This window comes from Zonotrichia leucophrys, chromosome Z, assembly GCF_028769735.1.
Source record: "Zonotrichia leucophrys gambelii isolate GWCS_2022_RI chromosome Z, RI_Zleu_2.0, whole genome shotgun sequence".
NCBI lineage: Eukaryota > Metazoa > Chordata > Aves > Passeriformes > Passerellidae > Zonotrichia > Zonotrichia leucophrys.
In genome coordinates, this window is record NC_088200.1 from 64654094 (window position 1) to 64681166 (window position 27073).

The 27073-nt window shown below is 41.7% G+C and overlaps 1 protein-coding gene across 5 annotated transcripts in view; it reads right to left on the reverse strand.

The window, feature by feature from the left end:
* Positions 1-27073, reverse strand: part of SEMA6A (semaphorin 6A) — a 106761-nt gene that overhangs the window by 22555 nt on the left and 57133 nt on the right. For 2 of the 5 annotated variants that reach the window (XM_064735100.1, XM_064735102.1), the window contains exons 10-19: positions 26080-26297; positions 22458-22589; positions 19037-19192; positions 17464-17640; positions 16616-16756; positions 16447-16527; positions 14473-14531; positions 12674-12694; positions 12491-12541; positions 5524-5688 (exon numbers count right to left, since the gene is read on the reverse strand). In XM_064735100.1, the coding sequence (XP_064591170.1) occupies positions 5524-5688; positions 12491-12541; positions 12674-12694; positions 14473-14531; positions 16447-16527; positions 16616-16756; positions 17464-17640; positions 19037-19192; positions 22458-22589; positions 26080-26297 (1201 nt within the window). The remainder of the gene's footprint in view (positions 1-5523; positions 5689-12490; positions 12542-12673; positions 12695-14472; positions 14532-16446; positions 16528-16615; positions 16757-17463; positions 17641-19036; positions 19193-22457; positions 22590-26079; positions 26298-27073) is intronic. The other 3 variants (XM_064735103.1, XM_064735104.1, XM_064735105.1) reach the window with 3 other exon arrangements.

A 27073-nucleotide genomic window follows, 5' to 3' on the forward strand; every position in this document is an offset into this window, starting at 1 on the left:
TATACAATTAGTACAATCAGTAAGGAGCCATTTGTGAGCACAGAAAAAGGAAAGAAAACACTGCTCAAAGGAATAGACACAACCAATGAAGAAAAACACAAATCACCTTGCAAAACAAGGAAAAATTATTTAAAAAAAAATTTTCTTTGTAAATGTGTGAAAGCAAAAGAAATCACAGCAAAAGTGGTAACAAAATCTTGATAAAAGGATTGTAAGTGTAACATTTACTGATTTATTTTTGCGTGAGAACTCTTTCCTTTGCCCTTTTGAAACAACAGCTCAATGGAATTTTGGAGCCAAATGGCTGTGGCTGGGCAAGGCAAAGAATAACAGCACACAGGTGGATGGTCATGGTGGAAAACCATGCAGGCACTGCTGCCGCCATTGTTCCGAGGGGTGTAGACTGCTTCCAGCCTTGCCAAAATCATGGTGAGGCATCAAAGAATGCATCATATTTAAATGACCCTGTCAAGTACTTATAAGGCTCTTTGGTAACCACCACTCCCTGGGGAGGGAAATATTGAATGTAAGCCACTTCATCAGTCAGTGAATTGAAGCGAAAATTATTAGAATTCATCAGTTATACATTTAGTAATATTTTCACTGCATGCTCTTCTGAAAGCTGCTAGTGGCATACAAGATGCTTTTAAGAGCTAGTTTTCCATCTATTAAGCATTGCCTTTCAGAAGACTTGTGAAGCAGGGACCCACACACAACAAACAGTGCTATTAAAATGCTGCCTTGTCTGGCAGCAGCAGAGGAGTTGTATTCATGACTCCATCCCTCTATCCTTTCCCTTCCTTCCTTCCTTCCTTCCTTCCTTCCTTCCTTCCTTCCTTCCTTCCTTCCTTCCTTCCTTCCTTCCTTCCTTCCTTCCTTCCTTCCTTCCTTCCTTCCTTCCTTCCTTCCTTCCTTCCTTCCTTCCTTCCTTCCTTCCTTCCTTCCTTCCTTCCTTCCTTCCTTCCTTCCTTCCTTCCTTCCTTCCTTCCTTCCTTCCCTCCTTCCCTCCTTCCCTCCTTCCCTCCTTCCTTCCCTCCTTCCTTCCCTCCTTCCTTCCCTCCCTTCCATCCCCCCTTTCAGGGTGGACAAGAGAATGATACTGCTTATTTTCAGAAGTGCAAACTGGATTTTCTAAGAAATGTCCTCTTGCCCGAGGTATTTTGTGTAACAGATGTTACCAACAGATTGGACAAAGAAAGAAAAGATCCTCATTTTTTGGCTGTCAGCATTATTATCATTGATATGGCTGGGAGGAAAGTGGAATGCTAGGTAAATCACAAGCCATCTTAAGGAAGGCATGAAGGTTTATCTGCCTTCCCTCCACTATGTAAGTGATAACCCTTCTTCTTAATTGCATTTCTACATTGAAGAGCAAGGGACAAGGAATTAGAAAAAGAAGATATCTCAAACTGAGCTTAAACTGGAATTAGAATGAGAGGTTTCATCTTCAGTACTGTCACTCCCTTGCATCTGAAGTTAAGGTTTTGAGTTTGAGTATTGCAGCCACCTGAAATTATTCCTCTGCCAAGGCTCAGCAGCCCCCCAGTCTGCAGGGTGCAAAGAGGCTCTGTGCTTAACACACAGGGAACACTGATCAGGTTCTAGAAATTCACTTTTCTGGTATAGATTTTGCAGTTATTCTCCCAGAATGTCCCAGAATCTACAGGATGAAGCTCTTTAAAGATATTGTTCAAACAGGGGTAGTTTTTCCTTTTTTTTTCTGTAGGAAGAGCTAATTAGCCGGGAGGTGGGGGACAAGTTTACATCCTCTGCCTGTGGGAGTTTAAGTCTTCATTGTCAACTTCCTGCCAATAAGCCTAAAAGCCAAGGCTGCTAGATTAATATTTTCCATGTTATCTCCTGCTTAATTTGACCAGCCTTCTCAACTGGAAAAGTGCTTCAGGCCTTGTCTCTGCTGGGCCAGCCAGGTGGTGCCCATTGCCTCTATGGTAAGGGATTGTGAAGGCCCTTAGAGGTCAGTGCTGGGGAGCTCAGTGGGAAGCCCTGGATGTCCCTGAACCATGGGAGGCATGGTGTATCTGGGCTGTAAGGAATGACAGGCACTGAGGTCAGTCAGGGCCCAGACCACCAGCAGCCGTTCATGTAATTCTGCTGAAGACTGTTCTGTGATGTTAATGTGCTCATCACTCCTCACTGAAAGCCTCCACAAGAAATGCAAAGAATTCAAGATTCAGTGGGTCAGATGGAGGGGGAAGAATAGGGGAAACTAGTAACCTACTAGTTTGGGCAGACAATGCAGAGCATCAGGTCTGGCATGCAGTAGCTTCTCTAGAAACAGCTGATGCTTTTGTCTAATGAGTTTTTAATATAAAATGCATGAACAATGGAGACTGGAATCCACATTTCAATTAATATTTTAAGTGTTTTATATCAAGTATTCATAGCAGAAAGAACTGAACTTGTGTGTTCCTGCCCCTCGTGAGCGCCCCTAACCACTCAGCAAGTGAGTTTTGCTCATACTCATCTTCCTTCTGATACACTGAGTATTTAATTAGTCCACACAGAGAAAAACATCTTCAACAGAGATTGAAAGAAGAGATCTAAGAACACCCCAGAGAAGAATAACAAGAATTAAGATCTCTCTAGGCAGTGGAGCTATTTGAACCTAACTCCCCTATTTAAAAGGAACCATATTAAAGTCTGAGATACAGATTAAAAGGAACTGAAAGAAGGATGAGGGTCAAGATGCAATGAGGGGCACCACCACCTCTACATAGGAGAAAAGGTTCTTCTCTATGTTCAAGCAGCAAATTTTGGCAATTCTTTGCCTAATTCTCTGTATGTATGGCAGAGGAGGAATGGAGGACAAAGGACCAGAATTCTACTAGATCCCTGCACTTCAGCAGTGGTCTGAACACTGGGAAATGACACCCAAATCCCAACATTTTAATATGTGAAAAACAAAACACAGAACCTCTCAATGAGTAGATATTTATGCACCATTTAATGTACACTAATGAGCACACTAAAAGGAATTTTTTGCTTAGGTCTCACTGAAGACAGTGGGACTGAGGACCAGTGACTAGGACTACTCCCAGTTTGCTCAATGGTTAAATAGAGCAGGCTTTCCTTGTCTGCACTGGAACACTGGACCTGATCAGTGATGTCACAAGTGGCAGCAGCCTGGGCTGCAGAGATCATGCACTGGTGGAGTTCACAGTCCTCAGGCATATGGGTCAGGCAAAGAGTAAAGCCAGGACCCAGCATCTTAGAAGAGCAAACTTCAGCTCTTCAAGAAGGTCAGTAGGACGCCCTGGGAAACTGCCCTCAAGAACAAGGGAGCAGAACATAGCTGACAGATCTTTAAGGATATCTCCCTTGGGAGATCTCCTGAAGATTTCTGAATCTCTGAAGATTTCACTGAAACCCAGGTGAAAGAAATTGGATGAGAAAGACAAGAGACTGAATGGCTGTATTGGGACCTGCTAGCTGAACTAAAGGGCAAAAATGAAATGCACATGTGGTGGAAGAAAGGACAGGTATCATGGAAAGAGTATAGGAACACAGTCTGGTTGTGTATGGATAGAGCCAGGAAGGTCAAGGTGTAGCTGGAGCTGAACTAGGCAAGGGATGCCAAGAATAACAAGAAGGACTTCTACAGGTATGTCAGCCAGAAAAGGAAGGTTGAAGAAGATGTACTCCACCTGGCAAGCAGGGCTGGCATGAGGAGAGGGCTGAGGCACTCAACAACAATTTTCCCTCAGTCTTCTCCTGCAACCTCTGTTCCCGTGCCTCTTGAGTGTTTGGTCCACAAGACAGGGCCTGGGGGAGCAAAGTGAGTCCCTCCCACTGTAAGAGAAAATCAGGCTTGGGACCACTTGAAGAACCTGAACATACCAAAGTCTATAGAACATTGTGATATCTATCCCAGAGTCCCAGGAATTGGCTGATTTAATTACCAAGCCACTGTCTATGATATTAAAAAAGTGTGGCAGTCAGGTGACTGGAAAAGGAAAATTTTGTACCCATCTTAAAAAAGGGTAGAAAGAAGGGCCCTGGGAACTATCAACTTGTCGGTCCGTTTATCTCTGTGCCTGGATCACAGAACATACCTTCCTAGAAACTCTGTTAAGGCACATGGAGGGCAGGGAGGTGCTCAAGACAGCCAGCATGGCTTCACCAAGGGCAAATATTGCCTGACCAACTTGGTGAAGAGAGTCCATCAATGGACAAGGAAAGAGCTACATATGTCACTTATCTGGACTTTTGTAAGGCCTTTGACATGGTCCCCCACAACATCCTTCTCTCTAAATTGGAGAGAGATGGACTCGATGGGTGGACAATTTAATGGATAAGGAATTCACTGGCCAGCCTTATTCAGAGAATAGTGGTCAATGGTTTGAGGTCTGAATGGAGATCAGTGACAAGTGGTGTCCTTCAGGGGTCAATTTTGGGACCAACAACTTCATCAATGACATAGTAAGTGACATCAATGACAGAGTGATCCTTCAGGAAATTTGCAGATGACATTAAGCTGTGTGGTGTGACTGATGCACCTGAAGGACAGGATGCTATCCAGAGGGACTCAGACAAGATTGAGAAGTAGACCCATGGGAACCCTGAGGTTTAACAAGGCCAAGTGCAAAGCACCTGAGCAGGGCAACTCACAGCCCAGAAAGCCAAATGTATATGGGGCTGCATCCAGAGCAGTGTGGCCAGCAGGGTGAGGAAGAGAGCTGGGGTTGCTCAGGCTGAGGAAGAGAAGGTTCTGGGAAGATGTTATAGCAGCCTTCCAGAGGGGAATATGTAAGAGCTGAAGAGGGACTTTTTACAAGGGCATGCAGTGATAGGACAAGGCAAATGGCTTCAAACTGAAAGAAGGCAGGTTTAAATTAGATATGAGGAAGAAATTCTATACTCTGAGTAATTCTTTACTCTGGGTGGTAAAGCATTGCAACAGGTTGCCCAGAGAAGTTGTTGATGGCCCATTCCTGAAACTGTTTAAGGCCAGGTTGAATGGGGTTCAGAACAGCTTGGTCAAGTGGAAAGTCTGTCTGGTCATGGCAGGGGGGGGTTAGAATAAGATGATTTTTATGGTCCCATCCAAATCAAAGCACTTCATGATTCTATGATTCTATGGCTATTGAGAGATGGAAATAAAGTGAAATTAGCTGAGAGCTGTCGTGCTGCCTTGGGAATTCCGAGAAAGGCAATATAAAAATGCATCCTTAAGAACAATAGGAAGCCATTGGTCTTGCTTTGTCAGACAACAGGAGAGATCAAATTTAGAGAGCTAAATCCTCTGCTTCCCCCCTTCCCATACACATGCACAAAACTCTCGATAAAGGCATACACTTCTGTTTGTTTTGTGTGGTTTCCTCAGGCAGTGAATTATCTAGGACTGACTCTAAGATTGGCTGTTTAGTTTCAGACTTTACGATAAGCTTTTAATTATAGCATGGGAGTTTCATTACATGTTACTCTGAGCCAGCTGGAAGCAGTTACACTTTAGTCCTCCTCCCCCTCCCTCCTCACCACAGGATGTCATTTCCAAGGCCTTACCCTTCTTGTCTTGATGATTATGGGATGAAACTGCCACATATGGATCAGTATTTTCAGATGAACCAAGCGGATCCTTCCAATCCAGCATGCGTCCCCTAGCATCATAACCCTGTCGAGCGCGAGAGTCAGAAGTGGTGGTGCTTGGGACTAGGGAACTGGAGTGTCCTGTTCACATTATAAATACAGGTAGGGAAGACAAGTCTCATTAGTCACTTACCACGCTACCTCCCCATGCTCAGGGATGTACAGACTGCTTTGCTTCCGTGACAGGTGAACATCTTGTCTTAGGCTGGGTAATACTTCAAAAGTCCTTCAAAATGTGACTCCGAAGGAAGAGGGGATTTGAACCTCCCAGATCAGGGTGCTAAAAGGTGCTGCCACTGAGCTGGCAGTTCTGTGCTTCTCGACAGAGTTAAATGCATATGAAAGAGGGTAAGCACACTTCATCTGAGCCAAGCATCCTTTGGCTGGATTCAGCACACATGCCTGACTGAAACTGAAGCGTCAGCCCATGCTGTCTGATAGTGGCTCAGTCAAAAAGCAAATAAAAAAATCAGTGTAGAGCAGAACAAAGTCCAAAATGGCTGGAACTGATTGGGAATGCCAGAAGAACTACAAAAGGGTGACATCATGAGGCACTCTACCTCATGTCCCCAAGGAGTGAGGGCCTGCCTAACACCAGTGTGCTCTCGCTAGGGCCCTCCTCTCCAGACGGCAAATGTCCCGGGCCAGCTGCTCACACCTGCTTGCACCAGCACTGTTGGTCCTGTCTGAGCTGGTGGCCCAAAACGGCTCTGAAATAAGCACAAGACTGAGCACTATTTCTGCTCAGAGCGACAGTGCAGACAGTGCCTCGCCACGGGATCTGCCCAAGAACCCCTGACTCCAGCAGCAGCTGAGGCTGAGGTCTCACATGCCTTTTTTCCATTACAAATGCTCTAGACATAGTTACTGCTGCCCTGAACAAGACTGAGCTGCTTCTTGCATATCATACACACCCCAACAAAGAGCACACTCACAGAACTTGCCCCATTGGAAACACAGCACAATTTGAAGTGTGCTTTGGAAGGGACAATAGCATGTTTGCAAACTCATACACTCTTTGCAGCTGGACCTGAAAAGCACATCAGCACCTAAATGCTTGAGGTGCTTGGAGTCTACGGTCTCTGGAAGACAGCTCCCACATGGACTTTCCAGGGGCTCAGCTGCTTTGGGGAGAGGGCACCAAAAGCCATCCACACCACAACATTTTGACCTCAAAACCATTCTGAAATTTTTCTTTTGGTACATGTGAAAAAGTGAGTTATTTTCATCAGGATTCAAGGAGTTCTGGGCCTCCTTAATTTGTAGAGTAACTATATCCCCTTACCTACTTTTCTTAAGGAGCCCATTAAAAAAATGGGATTTTTGACACATGCTCAAACTAACAGAATTGGATTATTCACAGACAGGATGGCATATAACATTTTTTGTCAGATAACTCTAGACAGACTGACAGCAGCCCTCCTTTCTCCTGTCTCCTTTTGAACAGCCCAGCAAATTAATTTTCCTTCCTCAGATGAATCTCACTTGGAGAGGAGTCCAATCACCAGGCTACAGGCTGCCCTAGCAGGGACCCTCTCTCTGCTCCTTTCCTTGATCTTGCTTCACTGCTCAGAAAAATAATTTGAGACTCACTGGGGCAGAGACAGATCAACACAAGGAGTTGAAATTTAAGCCTCACACAGAAGGCACAGAGCTGGGCAGCTAGAGCCCTGTGCTTCTGTAGTTTATTTTAAACAGCTCCTGGATAACCACAAAGCTTTTGAAAACTGCATCTCAAAAATGCTGTTTTAAATGGTTTCTAAAGCCATACAGCCTCAGCTCTCAGAAGTCTAGAGAGAGATGATGAACGTAGATCCTCAATTCTACTCCAACTATCAAAAATCTAAATGTTGGCCACCAATGTCCCCAAGCTTTTAGATGCACCCACATGATTCTTTTTATCCAGCCCTTTCACCAGCTTCATGGTGTTGAGCTACTGATGAAGTCAGCAAAATGCTGCAACAATTATTAAGATGATATGATTTAAAGAAACCCTGTTGAATATGAATGACTTTAGAGTAAAAAAATGTCTGTGCTCCTCTATAAGTTTTTGAGGAGCCATTTTGATTTACTGAATTGAATTATATATGGGACCACTTTGGACCATGTTTTGTACAGGACATGGTCACAATGAACTCCTTTAACTTGTATGCTTAGAAAGTTAAAGGAGTTAAATTTACAGTGCCCTCACCATGAAGCCACCCTTCAACTCCAACTAATTGTTAACACAATTTAGCTCTGGATGGCATTCTGAAGGTTTTATACTGACAAGGGCAGTGGATTATATTTTACCCTCTCATGGTAGAAAGTGTGTTGTCTCCCAGCCATCTTTCTTTATAGCAGCAAATTGAATGCTGTGTTTTGTTAAGACAGAGTTTTAAATGCTGTGTTCTGTTAAGACAGAATGTCATCCAAATAGAAAAGAGAAGCCAAATGTGATCCTTTTTTAAAAGGTTTCCGTAAGCCCTGTCCTGGCTGGGGACGTTGGTAGCACACAGATAGAGGACTCCATTTGATCTCTAATCCAAATGCTGCTTCACAGCAGTCCTGCAGCAGGACTGTTTGTGTCCAAAGGGACTGGTAGAGGTCCAGCAACTGAAAACACATCCCCTTCTTGAAGCAAGAATATGCTGGATCCTGAAAGCATTCACTCCAACACTATTTTTACGCTTGTCAACTCCCGTGCTCATTCTCCAGGAACAAGACAAATAACAAGGCAGAGAACAGACTAGAAAATAGAAATTATGGAATTTTCATGTTTTCTTTTCTCTAAGGATTAAACCGCAGTGCAAAAATTAATGGGGTTCCAGTCTTCAAGATTATACCCCATTCAGCAACAACAACAATGTGTACAGTATTTGGTCAGCTTACACATAGTGGTGCACTCACCATATGACAGCACTTAGTCATTGCTTGATAAGGAGGTAAAATGGAAGAAAATCTTGCCAAGTAGCAATCATATTTTAGGCCTGTGTTTGATATGCATTTTTACACCTGTATCTCTTTCCAGACACTCACACTTTTAAATATGCCTAAAGGAAGAGTTCTAGGGAAAAGCTATAAGCATAGTTAAAGAAAAACATTTCATAATACAGAAATCTAGAAGAAGTATATGCTTAAGGGACACATTTTTCAGGGGGAGAAAAAAATTCTTGAACCATATGTTGCCAATACACAGAGAACTTCGTGGTAATCGAAAGCTAAGGCTTTGTGAATCTATTAATGTGTACCAGATGGTCACTAGGTAGAGAGGGCTTCCACAAAAATACAAGGAATCCGTATATTTATTCTCTCTGTTACTAATGTATTAGACTAGTACACACTGAGAAGCAAGCTTACACAGTTAATTGAGACAAACTTTCTTCCACTGGATTTTGAGGAAGCAGATTAAACCTTAATAGCCCGTCCCAATTGTGTTAGAGCTGTATTTGCAAACACTTTCTACTAGGCAGTGATGCTGCTCCTGTAAGCAGTATCACAGTGTCCTGTAAGTGCCTGAATAGCCAGTCCCACTGGGTGAATTTCACCTCTGAGCAGAGTAGCACCACAAATGTATGACCTATTTAAGTTTCTCTCGTAAACAGAGAAAAGACTGAAGTGGCAGGCAAGCCAGTCCTGGCCCTCTCACACACAGCCATTATCAAGCCTTTACAATGCACTATATAGTTCTCAACATGTAGTGGGCCTTTTTTTCCCATTACACCATTTTTCACCACTCTAATTTGCCAATAAGATTTGTTGAAATGTATTGAGGCTTTGGCACATCTGAGATGTGGCCAGAACCTCTGTGTTAATAATGGTTAATACAAAAACATCTGAAAAACCAATTCTGCCTTTGTTTTAAAACAAAGCATCTGAATAACTGTACACATAGTGCTTTTCAAATGTCTTTGTTTAAAGAAAACATGTAAAAATCAAATAGACACACTCTGAAAAAATCTGGATTAGGTGCTTCCATTATTTGGAAAAACTTTTCATTTGGAGTGCTGTAATCAAGTAACAGAGGCAGAGTAAAAGCACTTAGTGCCTGTGAGCACAGATAATGATTCAGAAAGGCTGCACTTCTGAAACTATAGCTTGTTCTGAAGTGCACTTGTAACACGCAAAGAGGTTTTTTTTTCAGGTTTAAAACAAAGACAGAGATTCAATACTATCAGTATTTGATAGTTGGTCTAATATGCACAAGTCATTAGAATCTCAGAGGTTAAGATATCTGCACACTATCCTATTAACAGCTAAAGCAATCTAATTAGACAATTAGAAGAAAAGTTAAATCAATACTATAGAGGGACAAAGGACTATGGCTAGGGGGTAATATAAGGGCCCAATTCACTAAGAATTGATGTTTCCAAAGGTAATTGAAGCTGCTTAGACTTTTGCAGAGTGATCTAGCTTAATCTCCTTGTTTAAATATGTGTCTACTGCATAATTTCTCTCTGACTTTCTGCATCCAGACCTTCCGTCTGCTATCCTCTCCTTGGGTGTCAATTGAGTCACCTGCATGAACTTTGCACGTTACTTGTTTAAAACTGATCATGTGAGACTAACTTAGGAAGAGAGCCATGTGCCAAAATCAGGAGGAGGCTGGTGCCAGGAATGCAAAGATTAAGGGCTTGGTTCTCCTCTCATTCACACTGCTACAGATTGGCAGTAAGTCTGTTGAAGGAGGATGATTTATAGTGGCATAAGTGAAGAGAATCAGGCCTTATGACTTCTTTTGGAGCTTCAGATGACTTTGGGTATATTTAGCCCACTGAGCATTCACTCAGTTGGCATTCTGGTACTGGTGTTCTGAGGCTTAATCTATTGTGACATAGCATTTACCTTTGCATTAAACTGTACTCAATAACATCAAGAGAGATCATTCATAAATTTTTTTGTTTTTTCAAGACGCAAAATTACTCAGACCAGTCTCAACACCTGGCAAACAGGAACAAATTTACCGAGGCTGGTTTACTACCTCATCCTAGTGGAAGATCAATAGAAGGTAACTAGTGGAAGGTGAAAAGAAAGCTCAACTGCAAAAATATCAGACTAGGTATTTTTACTAAACCAGTAAAAAGTGAGCTGACTTGCATAGAGAGCATGTTATCAGGATGTACCTGAGAGGAGTCAATGTGAAATAAACCATAAAAGGCAGGACAGGGAACCTACACTAATGCTGGGTCAGCGTTTCTCCATTGCACCTGTCTGTAAAGTCCTACTTTAAAAGCTGGGTTCATTTATGGAGTCTCTTTTTGGCCTTGACATGCCTGGACAAATGTACTCTCTTTTGTTACCTGTACTCTCTTGGACTACAGCTTTTTGCCTTCTGTTGCTCACTTTGAAGCACTTTTCTGCTTTCTTAGTCAGACTAAAATATAATTTTTACCAAAGTACCTACTAATACGCTAGCTGGCAGGATCCAGAACCACAGTTCCACAGTTATAACTCTGCAGACTATGGAATTCACATACAAGCAGGAAATCTAGAACATTTCTGGCACTTCAGCACTATACCCAAAGCCACTCTCTTTATCTTCATATTCAGAGTACGAATTTTATTATTACTCTTCTTTAATTACTGCTTTGTGCATTAGAAATACAGCAATTTCACAATGAAAGAAAGTATAAACTGTCTATGCGGATGAAACTGTGAGTCTTCCATATATCAGAAAGTCTCAGCTTGCCTTTGATTTTGCACATTCCCTTCACTGGATTTCATTACCATACTTTCAAATAAGTTTCACCTGCACATTTTTCATTTCCTGGTAATACACAGTAGGGGGAATTTGATTTTATTTTTACAAATGTTGAACAGCATTACTGTGCCTCCAGTTATTTATATTCTGCTGTACTGAGCTGTCATTGGTTCAGTTTCATACCTACATACTCTGCAGGCACAAGATGAAAGGATCAATGAAAAGTTCATCACAACTTCACATTAACCAAATGCATGGTGAATTTGATCTAGCCCTAATGAACTGCTAGTCTTACAGCCTGAAAGGAACTTCACAAGGAAGTTCCCACCTCTCGTGGAATTTTGCCATTGACTTCACTGGCAGCTCTTAGCTTGTGAGTACTTGTCTTTGTTCACGATGTCTGTAAGAAAAGCTATTGCAATATATGTCTAGGTTTGAATTTAAAGTGATTATTTATTCTGCAGTGACTCCTCATGAAAACATTTATTCTTCACTCCAAGAAACAGCATAATCTAATTCGAAATATGGAGAACAAAGTGGTAGAAAGCACTGTGAGCACAGATTATCAGCTGCCTTATGGGAACCTGCTACTCTAGGCTTGCAGAAAAGATCCTCTTTAGTTCAGGTCATTCAATTTGCTATGTAAATTAGAATGGACGACATAAATTACTCACCCTAGAAATGACAAGAACCTTCAGGAACTGAGGCATAATCCAGTCTCAAACCACATGGGTAAAAGGTTAATTTCCTTATGAGAGAGAGATCTTTCTGTAACCCAGGGATAGTTCTACTTTCCCTAAGGTATCTCTGACTGGCTGATGTAACAGTACCGACACCAGCCTGGACAGCTTGTAAGTGGGATGTGAGCTAATCTCTTGTTTGTCCTGGTGAACAGATAAGATGCATCACTGTACCCAAGTGTTTCTTTGAGTGTCAGATGAAGCATGCTCTTAATCATGTCTGCTGGCATGCCATTAAAATAGGCCTTGTCTGACTGTAGTTCAATCGAGACAGTTTTGAGGAAAGACAAGAAAAGAGGGATTGAAAACCAAGAGGTATGACTTCATCCTAGTTGTGATTAGTGAATCGGGCCCTCAAAACCAAGACAAAAGAAGTAAAATGAGATAACAACTATTTGAGTACAGATACTACTAGCTAACACAAGGATTTGGGGAGAATTTTTAAAAACACTCATAAACTGACCATACACTGTGTAGTAAGACATTTTTTGATCAGGTGGAGCAGTTGAAATGTCTATGAACAAAATAAATTGGGGAGAAACATTAAATATAACAAAAGCATGAAAATATTTTTAAGTTTAATAAAAAGTGATTCCTCCAAAATGGATTTGCTGTCAATAAATATTGAAACTAAGAACTTCCTTACCATTCAGGGCTACGAAGGAATCTGAAAGACAAATAACAGGGGAAAAATCATTATTTGTATCTTGTTCTTTCTTTTAAGTAGTTTGTTGCTAATAAGCGTTAATGTTTCAGCTGATATTTACAAGCATGTGATTTGTACCCTAAGGACCCGGGCAAAACTAATGTTTAGACATACCCGAAAACAATATCTGTCTTTGAAAGTGCTCACGACCAGCTCTGTACAGGACCTACTGAAGGAGAGAGGGCCAGCGTGCCTCCTGCTTTTCTTGTAAATCCTAGTCTAAGGCAAGGCACTGCAGAGGATGCAGCCAGCAATGTGAGTCAATGAGGACAAAACTCAGGTGACCCAAGATCACATGAAGTAATAAAATCTGCTGTGTTAGCAGGGAATGAAATCTACCCCTGTGCAGTGTCAAGGTTCAATGCACCATTCAGGGCTAAAGAGGGATTTAAGCAGGGCATGGGCTTTGTTGCTCTCTGCACAGAAGCAGATCTCTCTCCATGAGCACAATGTGCTCTTCCTGAATAATTTCCTACCCTCCTTTTATATGTAACTGATATCAGGTACACTCCACTCCTGCCTAACCTATTTGCCCGAGGAGAGCAGAACTGGCTGAAAAGGGCAAAGATACACCAGCTGGGAGCTGGCCTGATTTTGGTGCTAACCCATTTTACAGGGGAACAGAGGGGAGGCCTATCTGTACACCTCCTTCAAAAATCTTTGCAATGGTCTGTATTACCCGATCTTAGGGTAATATTAGAGGCTGAAACCCTTGTACTCCTCCTAGCACAGTGATGAGAGTAATTAATGCCTCTTGAATAAGGATGCACAAGGCATGAGAAGGCTCAGGCTTTCTACAGAACGTCTGGCCCACACCATGTCCCATGGCACAGTCTAGCCCTCTGCTATTTTTCTCTGTGTTGCAGAAGTAATGACTCTCTCACTGTACATAGATTCCTCAGCTTCATCAGTTTTATTGCATCAGTGCAAATTAAACTGAAAAGAATGAGAGTCTTGATTTCATGAGGTTTTTAAATAATATTTGGAGCTCAGAATCAAACCAGCCTTGGTGAGAACATTTGGAAGAGGAGCTGTCCTGAACACAGATGTTGGTATTCCTGAAAGCTCAGAAATCAGCAAGGTTTCCTTGCATGCAGTGCAAGCTATGCACTTTTAAGTATTTCAGTACAAAGCCGTAAATGTTTAAAGACTGTGTTTAATCTTCCAGCTCACGCTGTCAGTATTTAAGGTTTACCATTAAAATTTCTTAGGCAATGCAATAGTACCTGACCCTTAATACCATGAGGTTGTCCAGACTGTATGTAAAATTCCCTAAAATTCACAAACTAAGCAGTTGTCATTTCTTGATCCGGATCCAAAGCTGAAGATATATTTCTCTGTCTCACTGTGCTGCATGGGAATGTAGTTCAAGTCACAGACTACACCAAGAAACCAAGCTACTTCTGTACATTTACATAAACAACCCAACCACCAGGGCTAATAAAGACAATGACCCCAATTCATTATGCCATTGCTGTAATCAATATCCTCTAGAGCTGAGCTTTTCTTGTTATGCAACCACTCTGAAGTCCAGTGTTTGTATAAATCACATGAACTGGGCTATTTTCCTCAAATACATTTAAACAACAGTTCTTCTTGTGAACCTGCACCATTAGCTACATTGCTGTCCCTGTCATGGCTTATGTTGCTGCAAAAGAATGCCTGACAGGTAATGGTGATTTGAGGCATTCTGAAGGATACTGTGACACATGGTAAATAGAAGTAAAAGCTTTGCTTACTTTGGCAGTCACCCAGGCCATCTGTATTGCCACGTTCTATGTCCTGTTCAAATGACAGTCTAAATAAGAGAAGAAAACAAAACAGTATGAATAACAACAGTCATAGGCATAACCAGAAAGAAATTATCACATGTTCAATTGAAATAAATCCCTGCTGTGAAACCGGCTATTTCTTTGGAAATTCCACACAAAGGCTGAAAAACCGCAACATACACATTTGAGCTATTCATCATTGCTTAATGATTTCTTGGCTTCTGATGATACTTTTCCTTTATATTATTACATTTTAAAAATCCACAGCATGCCTTGTTACTGAGGGAAGAAAAGACTTGCATTTTTTAAACTGTTAAATACAGGATGTTATCAGAAGCACCTGTAACCCTTCCTTAACCTGTGCAGAGTAGATCAGGTGCACTGGCACTTTGGAGAGGGGAGGGAGCCAACACTGGGCAGGTACTGTGCTTGAGGAAGGAGCCTGAATTTCAGCAGATCAGGGTATGGCACCAGATGAGGCTCAAGGCACAGTGTCCATCCCACAAGAGGTATTCCTTTTAACTCAGGGGCTCTACTGACAAACACTCACGTGCTTTTCTAGCTGATATGCTCAGCTTATGCTCCCAAGCTCTCTCTGTGATTTTGGATAACTATGGAAGCTGTTCTTCCAACTTCCTGTGTGGTCAAAGGTGAATGACAAGAACCTTGGAAAACTTCCAAATACAAGCCCTTGCCTATATTAGGATCCTGTCCCTGAGGCATAATTACCCTTGCAGACAACTCATTCTAGCTCTGTGCTCTTAAAGCACCTGCTCCACTGTCATCTACTCCTGGAGGATGACTAACATCTCTGCCTCCTGTTGGCCAGCTTAGAACTTCACCAGATACCTTCACAGCTGATCTGGACCCCCTTCCTAAGCACTGGACAGAACATGGGCTGCCTTGATCTCTTCTGGACTTCATCACTGCAGGCTGCATAGCCTCTTTCTCGATGGATCTATTGAGGAAAAGTGGGAGCTGCTCTAAAAAGTGAGGTATGGAAGCCTCCTACAACTTGCCATGGAAGTTGAAGAAGCCTCAAGCACTTTTTGGAGTTATGAAAAACCTGATATGGACACAGGTACATTTTAACATTACCCTACCAAAAGTCAAATCAGAAACAGCCCACACTTTTGTAGTCAAACAAATACAGACACATACTGCTACAGCATCCCCAGCAGATGGTGGAAATCAGCAAATTAAGAACAAGACAGAAGCACAGTATGCTTGTCCATTATATAGTGAGGACCTGTAGAGAAGCAGGGTTAAGTGGTGTCAGATGTAGGGCTGTCAAGGCTCTGTGATGTCTGTGCTACACTACCACTCCTACCACAAGGGAGTACAGCTGATAGCTCAGAGTGGGCAGTCATGTGGTGTGCCAGAAGTGGCCATGAAATGTGAGCTCTGAAGTGGGTTTGCTCCCTGTAACCTTCCCAGACTTTCATTATCATAAAATAATTAAATTCTACTATTAAGCAAGGGGAGATCCAGCACTTCTCTAAATCTGTTTTAAGCCCTTACTGTGCTCTGTTATTCCTCTTAGTAATGCACAGTAAATTAGAAGGACTGGTTTTGTTTTCAGTGGACAAATTACTTCAGTAATTTAATTTGGATTCTATTGCCTCTTTAATCAGCTGTGATGGCTCCAGTGTAGGCTGGTTCAGACATATCCATCCAATTCACTCCTTTCAATAATACACGGACCTTAATACAGCTCCTTCATTTTCTTCTTCCTCCTCTTTCAGCAGTTACCAATCAGCAGACCGTTCACATCAAAAAAATTTGTGAGACATTTCGGAGGTGAATGCAAATAAGATAGAAACAAACACTTCCCACATTTTTCCCCTCTCTAAAAGCCGCATGTTCCAAATAGCTTTGCCCAAGACTGCCTGGCACCACCGCCAGAGCTTCAGAGCCCTTCCAGCCAGAGCCCTTACTCACTTGGAGCCAAGGACCAGCTGCGCGCACGCCCCGCTCTCCTTCACCCATCCGCAGTACGGGTCCCTGGACGCTATGCAGGCCCTTGGGAGAGAAGAGCACAAGGTGGCATTCAGGGGCGCTGCAGCCTGCCTGGTGCCCAGGCCCCTGACAGCCACCACCAGACACTCACTTTTTGCACTTGCCGTGGCGCTCGCAGCGCCCCAGGGGCACCTTGATGATGCAGGTGGAGAAGGCGACATACAGGCCGCTGCTGGGCCTGTCGAGCTGCAGGCCCATGATCCGCCTGTCCTCCATGCCGTCGTAGCTGCACCTGATTTGGATAAAAGGGGGATGTGGGTGTAACCAGGCTCTGCTAGGGGAAACCCTAACTGTCCCCCAGGCTGAAAATATAAGATCACAAAAAGCTTCTGCCAAAAAATCCATAAGAAAGGTAGAATTGAACCAGTCAAGGAGAAAAGAATACACAATAGCCACTAAAAATACTGACAGACATATAAGCAAGTATTAAAAATGCATGGGATAGTTAAGAATTTGGGAGCAACAGCACACCAGAAAAGCTTCTGACGGCCCTTTGTTTTTGTGTTTATTCTTCTCCAGCACTCAAAGTAGCTGAAATTTCTGCATGATTATGGCTCACTTCAAAGCCCCCTTAGGCATATTTGAGGAAGACTGAAATGTGGAAAATTTCCCTTGGAGAGTAGCTTGCTGCTTGCTGAGTTATTTGGAGAGGAATCAGGGTTTTTTATAGGATTAGAAAATTAATCTTCCTTTCCAGAACTTCACTTTTAATTATCCATCAGCTGCTGCATAGGATGGGCTATTTTCTACACAGACTGAATAAAAAAATCTTATTGCAATGTAGAGACTGATAAGCAGACATCCCCTCCCTAAACAATTTAAAATTACCCAAAAAACTTGGCTTCTCTAACCACTTCCGTTTCCATGGGACAAGTTATTCTCTGGGAAATCAGAAGTTCAAAGTCACCCATACATGAGTACAAAGAATCAGATACACACTTTTCAGGGTTGTAAACATTGATCTCCTCCAGGAAAAGGCTGTCATTTAGGAAACCAGTGTTTCCTGTCCGTGCCAAGAACTTCAGGATGATTCCCTTCTCTGACCCCAAGAAAACCACGGTATAGTTCTGATATGGCCCAGCAGCAGAGTCAACAGCAATTTTGGTCAGGCGATATCTAAAACAATAGAGCATTTTCACAGATAAATCACAGAGATAATCACAAAATTTTCATTTATTTGATCACTTTCTTCATGTCAGATAAGTGTATGGTAGATTTCTAGCAACCATAAAACACATTTAAGCACTTTTCCTACCTCTCTATAAATCAGCACAGACTATACCAATTTGGCTCCCCAGATGTTGGGGAATTTTCAAATGTTTGCATACCCACACATCCAGTAGCCACCAGAAGTGTACAGAATTTCAGAAGTGTCTAGACGTTCAGAAAGCTGAAGGGCTGCTAGGAGCCTGAGGCCATTTAGGAATTATCCTTCCAAAAACCTGGTGATTTCTTCAGACAGGGATAGAGAATCGGTACAATGAATTGTTTTAAAAATTTCAAGCTCTGTCACATTAAAAGCAGCTGAACTAGGTTCAACTTGTTTTGTCAGGAAAAGCTGTGCGACTTCAGAGTAAGATGCTAAACACCACTTTACCTCACTAAAAATAATCACACGACCACCACTGAGCAAGATCAGCACTGAGGTGAAATCAAATCTTGGGGTGACACAATTTATTGAAAACAAGTATACTGGTGGATGGTACTGCCTATCAAAGGGAAGTACTCTGTGGAGCTTGCTGCTCTCATCTTTGGTTGGAGGCACAGAACCTGACAGAAAACCTGACATAACATACATTACTGTAACGAAGTCCGACCCTTCCACAGAACTAAGTGCCCAAAACAATATTCTACCTTTGCCCAGGGGGAGAGTGGAAAATACGGCAAAAGTTAGTCACATTATTCTGTTCACTGCTGCAGGGTAGATAAGTAGTATAATGACCACAGCAGGAGTGGGAATGTATTTTGATAGGAAGGGGATAGTGTATTTAACACTTGCTGATTTAGGAGTCTTTGTTCGATCTGTTATTATTTTTTTCTTGTTGCCATAGAAAGGATGCAGATTAGGCAATTCTGCCCTACACACTTGTGCAAACATTAAAGCTTACCAGCACATAACCTGACAGACATCTACATATCCTGTGAACATATCCTGGCAGATGTGTTTGTATCCTGTGTACATATTCCTGAGTTGTCTACTGATCCTTGCCTGAAGTTTTTACTGAGCCATCTCAAACACTGACCCGTAAGCCAAAAGGTGATTTAGCCTTCCCTGCACAGCAGTTCCTACAACATCCAGCTTCAGCACAGCACAGTTGGGAAAGACTGAGGTCTTTCCTATCTTGAAAGCTGCTTAGGGAGTTCCACAGCATCTGCTCAGCTCTGCCACCATTCCTAGCTGGATTCATGCCCAGGACACCGGGACATGTGCAGAGTTGGAGGGCATTGGAAGCAAGGCTGTTGGCACAACTTGGCAGCTACAGTGCAGAGAGAGCTCACTCGGTGCACGTACCTGACCATTGTTCTCAGGAACCAGGGTCGGTTGACAATGGAGGGTACAGCCTCGTCCATCAGTGGATGTGTTTTGATGAAGTTCAGCGTATCATCTGGGAACTCATTAGATGTTACATATTTTTCTAATGATGTAGAGCCAGCACAGCAACCAGGCCTACATAAAACAAGACAGTAAAGCCAGAAAACTTATTTGACAGAGGGCAAGCTTCGTTTTGTGATGAAGCTCAAACTGCAATATGATGTGCTTTGCAGGAGTTTAACTTGGCAGAGGATTGATAAGTGTGGTGGACTTGTTCAGCACCTCAGGGGAAGCCTAAAATCCTGCTCTGTCCTCCACTCAAAAGGACTTCAGGTGTCACTTATGAGCACAAAGTAATTTTTTCATCAGGAGCACTACACACACAGTTTTGTAATTTATCCATTCATATGGAATGGATAAATTACAGCATGTGTGCATTTGGCTTGATGCTTCCCAATTGCACAAGTGTTTTCTGATCTGTAACTCACCTAATTGACTGCTCTGTCCTGGAATAAAAGAAGTCCCCATAATACAGTAGGAAGTTAATTTTTTTAACAGATATGAAAAAATGCTACTTTTAGTCACAGCTGATAGAAAACAGACTATTGAAGAAGACAAACTGAAGGGCATCCATGCAAAAATCCATTGTTTTTACCCTTTGTTCAATTTGGATGAGATGATTTAAGAATGGTAGCTCATTGAGAACTTTCATGGAAAAGTTATCTGCCATTCTTTAACAACTTAAATGCAAATCTGCTCATGCTATTTCTAAAATCTACCTGCTCCTAAGATGTAGGGCAATCTTGTTGCCTGGACAGGCCATCTCTCAAAGAATTAGCAAAGTGTTTTGTTTGTTAATATTGTGAAGGTAATTTTCTTTAATAAAAGGCTCATTTGATCCCATTTTCCAGAGCACTGTGATTCTTCAGACCTCTGGGCCAGTGTGAGAGGGGAATGTGAAAGATGGACCACTCACTCTGAAACACAATTTTCATCTACTCTGTTGTGGGTAAAGGCATTGACATCAAGAGTAATGTCAACTTGAACAAAGTACAGGACTGATCCTATCATCTGTGTTGCTCACATTTAGATAAATATTCAAATATTAAGTAAATAAATCTTGTGTGGGAAGGGAACATAGGACTCGAAGGAACTAGCTGTGTCAACAAGTCTGGTCCCACAAGAGCTGAGCAAGGAACATTACATGCAGACAGTGTGTACTCTTGCCTCCTCATATCCAAAATACTTTAGCCATCTTGTAATTGCATGTAGAACGAGCAACAGATGGAGAGAAGGACAAATCAAGGGCATGATTGGTTTCCTAGGTCCTTGCAAGGGCATTGACCCATGAGACAACATTCCCAGAGAACTCGAGGGAACAGCCTGGCACCTTCTGGCACCGCGGTGTCTATGGTTTCTGTGTACCTAATCTGGAGGCCTATTTACTCCTAAATCCTAATAGCATGATTGGATTAATCCTGTTTTAATCTCAAAACTGGTTTAGTCGAGTCAACATAAATCCCAGCAAACCTGCTGTCTGGCCAAACAGGGAAGTGACACCTCAGAAGGGCTCTAGTCGTTTTCTGAGTAATGTTAGGATCATTAGGGGCAGTAATGTTTCTGCATCATCCTGAGAAAGCCAGATAAAAATGTCCTTATTTCAAAGGTGCCTGTCATATACTTCAGCATGAGCTAGAAGTAATGATTATTTCTATTAAGCAGATTGATTGCTAAATATTACATGAAACACTGTTCACTTCAGATTATATTCTTCAGGCTTAGAAAGAGCAATATTATCCCATATCCATCATAAAAGTCAGCCTGCTATTGGGTCATCACAAACTAGTAATGCAACTTTCTGTTCTTCTTTCCTACTTTCCTCTTCTTCTTTTCCCCTTCCCTGACAATATATCTCAGTAAGGTCCAAACAAATAACCTTGGTGCAGCCTTGCACCCCCAAGGCAGACCACTGTAGGCAGCAACTTGTTTGAAACACTGCAAAATGAAGAAAAAAAATCCTGCAACACTGCTAGAAGCTGCATTACTAAGGCTCAGACTGAAAACAGACAGGATTTACTAATTTTCCAGTCACCTTCAAGCTCTTCTCTTGAATGACAACTTCAGAATACAGACAGCACAGCAATACTACACTTGGCAAATCCAAAACATGATGGACAGGCAGAAGCTCAGTGTCCACCATGGAGCTTCATAAACTCATAGAATATTGTGAGCTGCAACCAACCCAGAAAGATCACTGCAGTCCAGCTCCTGGCCCTACAGAGGACACCCCAGGAATCACACCGCGTGCCATGAGAGTGCCATGAGTGTATTTCCTGAGCTCTGTCAGACTGGTGCTGTGACCACTTCCCTGGAGCCCAAGTTCCAGTGCCAAACCACTTCCCTGGGTGAAGAACCTTTTCCTAATGTCCAACCTAAACCTCCCCTGACACAACTTCAGGCCATTCCCATGTATCCTGTCAGTGGTAGCCACAGAGACGATACCAGTGTCCACCCCTCCCTTTCCCTCATGAGGAAGATGTAGATTGGAGGAGGTCTTCCTCAGTCTCCTTTTTTTCAAGCAAGCCAAGCAGCCTCAGCCACTCCTCACATGGTTTTCCCTCTAAGCCCTTCAACATGTTTGTAGCCCTTCTTTGGATACTTCTAACAGCTTTATATTCTTCTTATATTGCGGTGTTCAACACTGCACAGAATACTTTGGATGCTTTTTTCTTTTGAATTTATTTAAGCTATCACAAGCAATGTGAAACATGCAATAGAGGGGCAAAGCTTAAGTGAGATAAATAAATTTGATTTATCTATATGCATCTCAATATCTCAGAACAAAATGCCATTGGTGTCAATGAGTTAACAAGTGTCTGTCAACAGCAACTTGTTTGAAATAGTACTTGTAAGAAATATGAAGAATGTGGTAGAGGAGATGCATGCAAACATGTGGAAATGGGGAAAACAACTCATAGGAGAATGAAGTAAACTGAATCTCTAGTTTGGTGGAATGCTCTTTTTTGCTCTCCATAAATCATCCACTGTGGCACTTAAACTGCATGTTAATCATAGAACAGCAAACTGCAGAACTGGTGCAGGCTTTGTAATGAGATATATCTGTAACCGAACCAATTCACAATAACTGTGTAACTCACACCATTCTTATGTGATTATTCTGACGAAGTGGATCTGATGCTGGCCTGATATATGTTACACAAATGTCATTTAAGTGGAAAAATCTCTACTGCACAGTTTAGATCCAAATTCAACTCAACTTTTACTTTATTGTTTTAACATGTATAATTGTATCTGCACCTTACAAGGCTGTTCAAAACACCAAAAAGCCTCTGTAGCCTGTAAGAAGGAACTGAACAATATCACTATACATGAAACATACCTGGGCTTGGGCACTCGTTCATCAGGAACTGGTGTCCATGTGGAGTCTGGAGACTTTTGTTCTTTGAATCTCCCAGTAAATACATTGGCAATGTCAAGCATGTCATAGGCACAGACTGCAGAGCCAGGGATGCTGCAAAGTGACATTTCCCAGAAGTTGTTACTCGTTCTGCAGTTATACATAAAACCTTGAGCAAAAAATATGCTCTATAGAAGCCTTCCTTTACTCAATACTGAACCCTAAATCCGATGCTAACAGGAAAACCCAGCCCCATGGAAAAGCCTGAATACCAGTCAGCAGGCAGCTACTGCCAAGAGAATTTTATTCAAAGTTTCACAGAAAGAAGTAATTACAATAATCTTGAAGAAGGGAAAGAATCAGTCAAACTTTGTCTATCACTGGCAACACATGAGGAGAAATCTCCAGTCTCATTCAGAACCCACTACTTGGACATTTAAGGTCTTCTAAGTCTTAACATCTCTCAGTACCAACTCTTGTAGTCCCTGCCATGCCTCAAAAAGCACATTGCAGATAATTCAGAAATTGGTTCTAATCAAACTGGAAGTGTGCTGCAATGTGCCATTTACCTGGCTTTTACATGTAATTCATTCATGCTCCCACAGCCTGATATCCACAAAGTGTTCCCAATGAAAAGGAGTTCACTATGCTCAGGAGTTTGGTCTACTCAATGAAATGAAAGAGCTTGTAGAAACAAATTTTATATTATTTTAAGATCATAACATTGCAAATTTCATTTTTTTGGATACTTGAATGGAACTGCACAACAGCATTGTCCAGACATAGGTAATTTCTTACCTACACACTTTTTGAAAGGCTTGTGGGTTTAGCATGATCAGTCACTTGGAAGCATAAAATATTAATTTCTCGCCCATTTTTTATTTATTTTGTACATGAGCTACTGTATTTGTGTCTGAACTCCCACCACTTGATTTTATTGGGTAAATAGCATGAACCCAGCTGGCTCAGGCTTTCAATCCTGCACTTAGCTAGTAGGTTATTATACATCAAAGAAAAAATGTAGGAACTATAATACTGTTACAGATTATTAAGATAAACTCCTAAAGGTATATAAATTGATAGAAAAACAATCATTTGAATAGTAAACTATTTCAAAATGTTTTACTGAAGAAAAACAAGTTGAGAAACAGTACAGTAGTTTTATTTTTATCTCCACAGATTTATCTTTTTATATAGAAGGAAACTTCAAAGCTCAACATTAATGTGTTTCTGCACAGCAGGAGTTTTAAATTTTAAAATTTATATTTTTAAATATAAAGCCATATATATGTGAATGTAAGAGATGGTCAAGGGTACATTTGGCCACACAGAGGATCTCATCCTAAAAGACAGCTCAAAAACCACTCCAGCTAGAATATTTTGCACATTGGTAATTAAGTCCTTAAGACAAAAAACCAACCATAAACTCTTGAGGTGTGTCACACACTACTACAAGTGCTCCGCACACAACTACACACGGATGGAAGCATTGATGTGCTCAAAGGACTGCAACATCTTTTACTCGTGAGGGTGACAGATTACAGGTCTGTAGTGTGATGCCATGGGAAGGATGGAGCACTGTGAGTCACAGCCAAGGAGGTCCATCCCCCCTTATGAACTACTGGATGACAACTCAACACTAGTTTCTACTTCAGTGACCTCTGATTAGACTGAGGAATCTCTTCCACTTCAGTCTAGAAGGAAACTTTGTTCTAGAGACCAAAGGTGTTTGCTTCAACATTTCTGTAGTGGAGGAGGAATAAGAGATGCATTTATGTCAGAAGTAGGTTTCATAGAACTACAGAATCACAGAATATCCTGAACTGGAAGTGACTCACAAGGATCACTGAAGTCCAATCCTCCTGCAGAGGACATCCCAAGAATCACACCATGTGCCTGAAAGCATTGTCCAGATGGTCCTTGATGTCTGTCAGGCTTGGTAACTTCCCTGGGGAGCCTGCTCCAGCACCCAGCCACCCTCAGGGTGAAGAACCTATTTTTTCTAATATTCAACCTAAACCTCTATGACTCAGCTTCCTTGAGTCCTCTTACAGGCCACCAGAGATCAGAAACTGGTGCTTGCCCCTCCTCTTCAACTCATGAGGAAGCTCTGAACTGCTGTGAGGGCTAAACAAGCCAAGGGCCTTGTTCACTCCTCACACAGCTTCCCCTAAAGTCCTTCACCGCCTTCATTGCTCCCCTTTGGATGGTCTCTGATATCTTTAGATCCTTCTGATATTGTGGTACCCAAAACTGCGCCCAGCACTGGAGGTGAGGCTGCCCCAGAGCAGAGCAGAGCGGGACAATCCCCTCCCGTGCTTGGCTGGAGATGCTGTGCCTGATGCTCTGCAGAACATGCTTGGCCCTCCGGGTTGCCAGGTCTGCTAAAAAGCTGTGTCCAAGAATAAATATATGCTTTTCTGTCATCTTCCATGTCTGGCAAAGCCTGCAGCCTATAAAACAGTATTTTGCTTTTTACACCAAGTACTTAGATTTTAAAATGCAATACTTAAGGAAAAGAATTATTCATGAAACACCACAGGAAATACTAGCAGAGTGGGAGTACAATCTCAATTTTGAGATAATTGGAAGATACAATCTATTTTCTGATGTTGAATCTCTATTTGTTCACCTGTTTTTATTAAGCCAGATTGCATGAAAAGAGATCAACTTAATTTAAGCTGGTATTCCCTATTGGTGACATAATTACTACATTGCAGTTTCTATTGTTTTGATGTCAAAAGTGGTGATTTTGATCCAGGCTCTCATTTGAAGTAAGTTCTGTGAATGACCTTACTGAGGTCAGGCTTTGACAAGGGGTGGCAAGGCTACAGCAAAACTAAATGAAGTTCAAAAATAAAATTCCTCTTTTAGCTCAAATGTTACTGTGTGAAACTGTGATATACTTTTTAATTAGAAAGTGACTATTTTTTTAACTTCTTTGGGAGATCTCAATAATTAGACACAGTTACTCCTCTTATAACTTGCAGAGAAACACGCTAAAATGTGTAACAGTAATAAAATCTCTACAGATGAATTAATGCTTTTGGATAACCATGCAAACAATGAAATAGGTGTTCTGGGGACCCTCCTTCCCAGCCAGCAAGACCTTGGCTCTCCCAGGAGAATCAGGGGGCAGCAGGGTCAATGCACGGCCAAAGATCAATGCAAGAGTCACCAGGGATGCATAAAACAAAAAGAAGGAGATAATATGGTTCTTGGAGGTTTAGCTGCAGACAAGACAGACACAGTCCTTTCTTTGTGAGGAAAAAAATACGGTATTTTCTGTTTGGAATATTATTCTGCAAGTTACACACTGCAACACTTCTTGGTGGCTGGTGTAAACTATTCCCTTGTAAAGAAAAGTACATCTGAGGAATGTGTCCAGATAGTAAATGGCTGAAAGCCACCCTAAGTTACCAGGTAGGAAGTAAGCAATAGCAGGGTGCCTTTAAATTGAACACAAGCTATTGCTAAGTGCAGGGTACAAAATAATTATGTTGTACAAGCAATCACTTCTTGCACTTGCATAAAGTGAAAAGGAACTGTGGTGAAAAGCAAAACATAGAGAAAATAGAAAGTAAAATGTTATTGTGGCTATTACCTATTATATGGAGTGGAGAATGTTGCTAAAACAACATCCCGGCCATTGAAATGGATAACATCTGTGACCGACTGCAGTATGTTGAAGTAGAAGTGTGAGTCGCCAGGAACCGAGCAGTTCAGCCGAGCCTTGAGAAAGGAAGTCCACTGTTTTTCCAGCACTCTCTGAGATCCTCCCATGTCATTTTTGCAAACCTGGGCCACCCTTGGGAAAACTACCTGGAAGGAATAGAGCAAAAATAATGGAGAAAATTAAACGTTTGCCTGACCTAAAGTCTTTGTTGGAATACTGCTTTTAAAACATTTGGAATAACACAGCAAGGTGCTTAATTTAAGACCACTTTTCTATAATCTGTGACAAATAAGAAACAGAGAAAAATTAAGCTTTGGAACAGTGTGCTATGAAAGATAAGACTGTGGCATTTACTGCACAGTCATAAATCCTTCAGGAGATCTGTTCTCAATCCATATAAAATTCATTTCCATACAGGCTGCTTAGTTTTCTATTTCCCCAAACAAAAGCACATTTCATATTCACAATCCTTGCAACCCACACTGCTGCTCCGATTCTTGTGTTTTCAGCACTTAAAAACTATGCAAATCTTGCTGGGCTTTTATTCCTGCTCTCCACCTTTGTGACCTTGGTCAGCTTTTCTGACTGCTTAGTCAGAAAGCTATTGTGAAATTAGCAAAAATGCAGAAAGTGTTTAATTATTCTTTGCAGAATGGCAGAGCACAAAATTCCTACCCTTGTTTACTCAGCACCCTAATTCATATTTCTTACAGAAAAATTTCTTCCTGCTTTGGAATCTGTTTTTAACAATTATCTACTGTGTTGAACTAACCAGATTAGCCTTGTGCTTTCTATAATTTCAGAAAAGAAACTCTAGCATACACCATCACTGTAAGAAACTACACATTTTCTTTCAAGACAGTGCAATGTTTTACTCCAGCCAACCTTTTGGCTTGAGCAATAGGAATCTTCTCAAAATGCT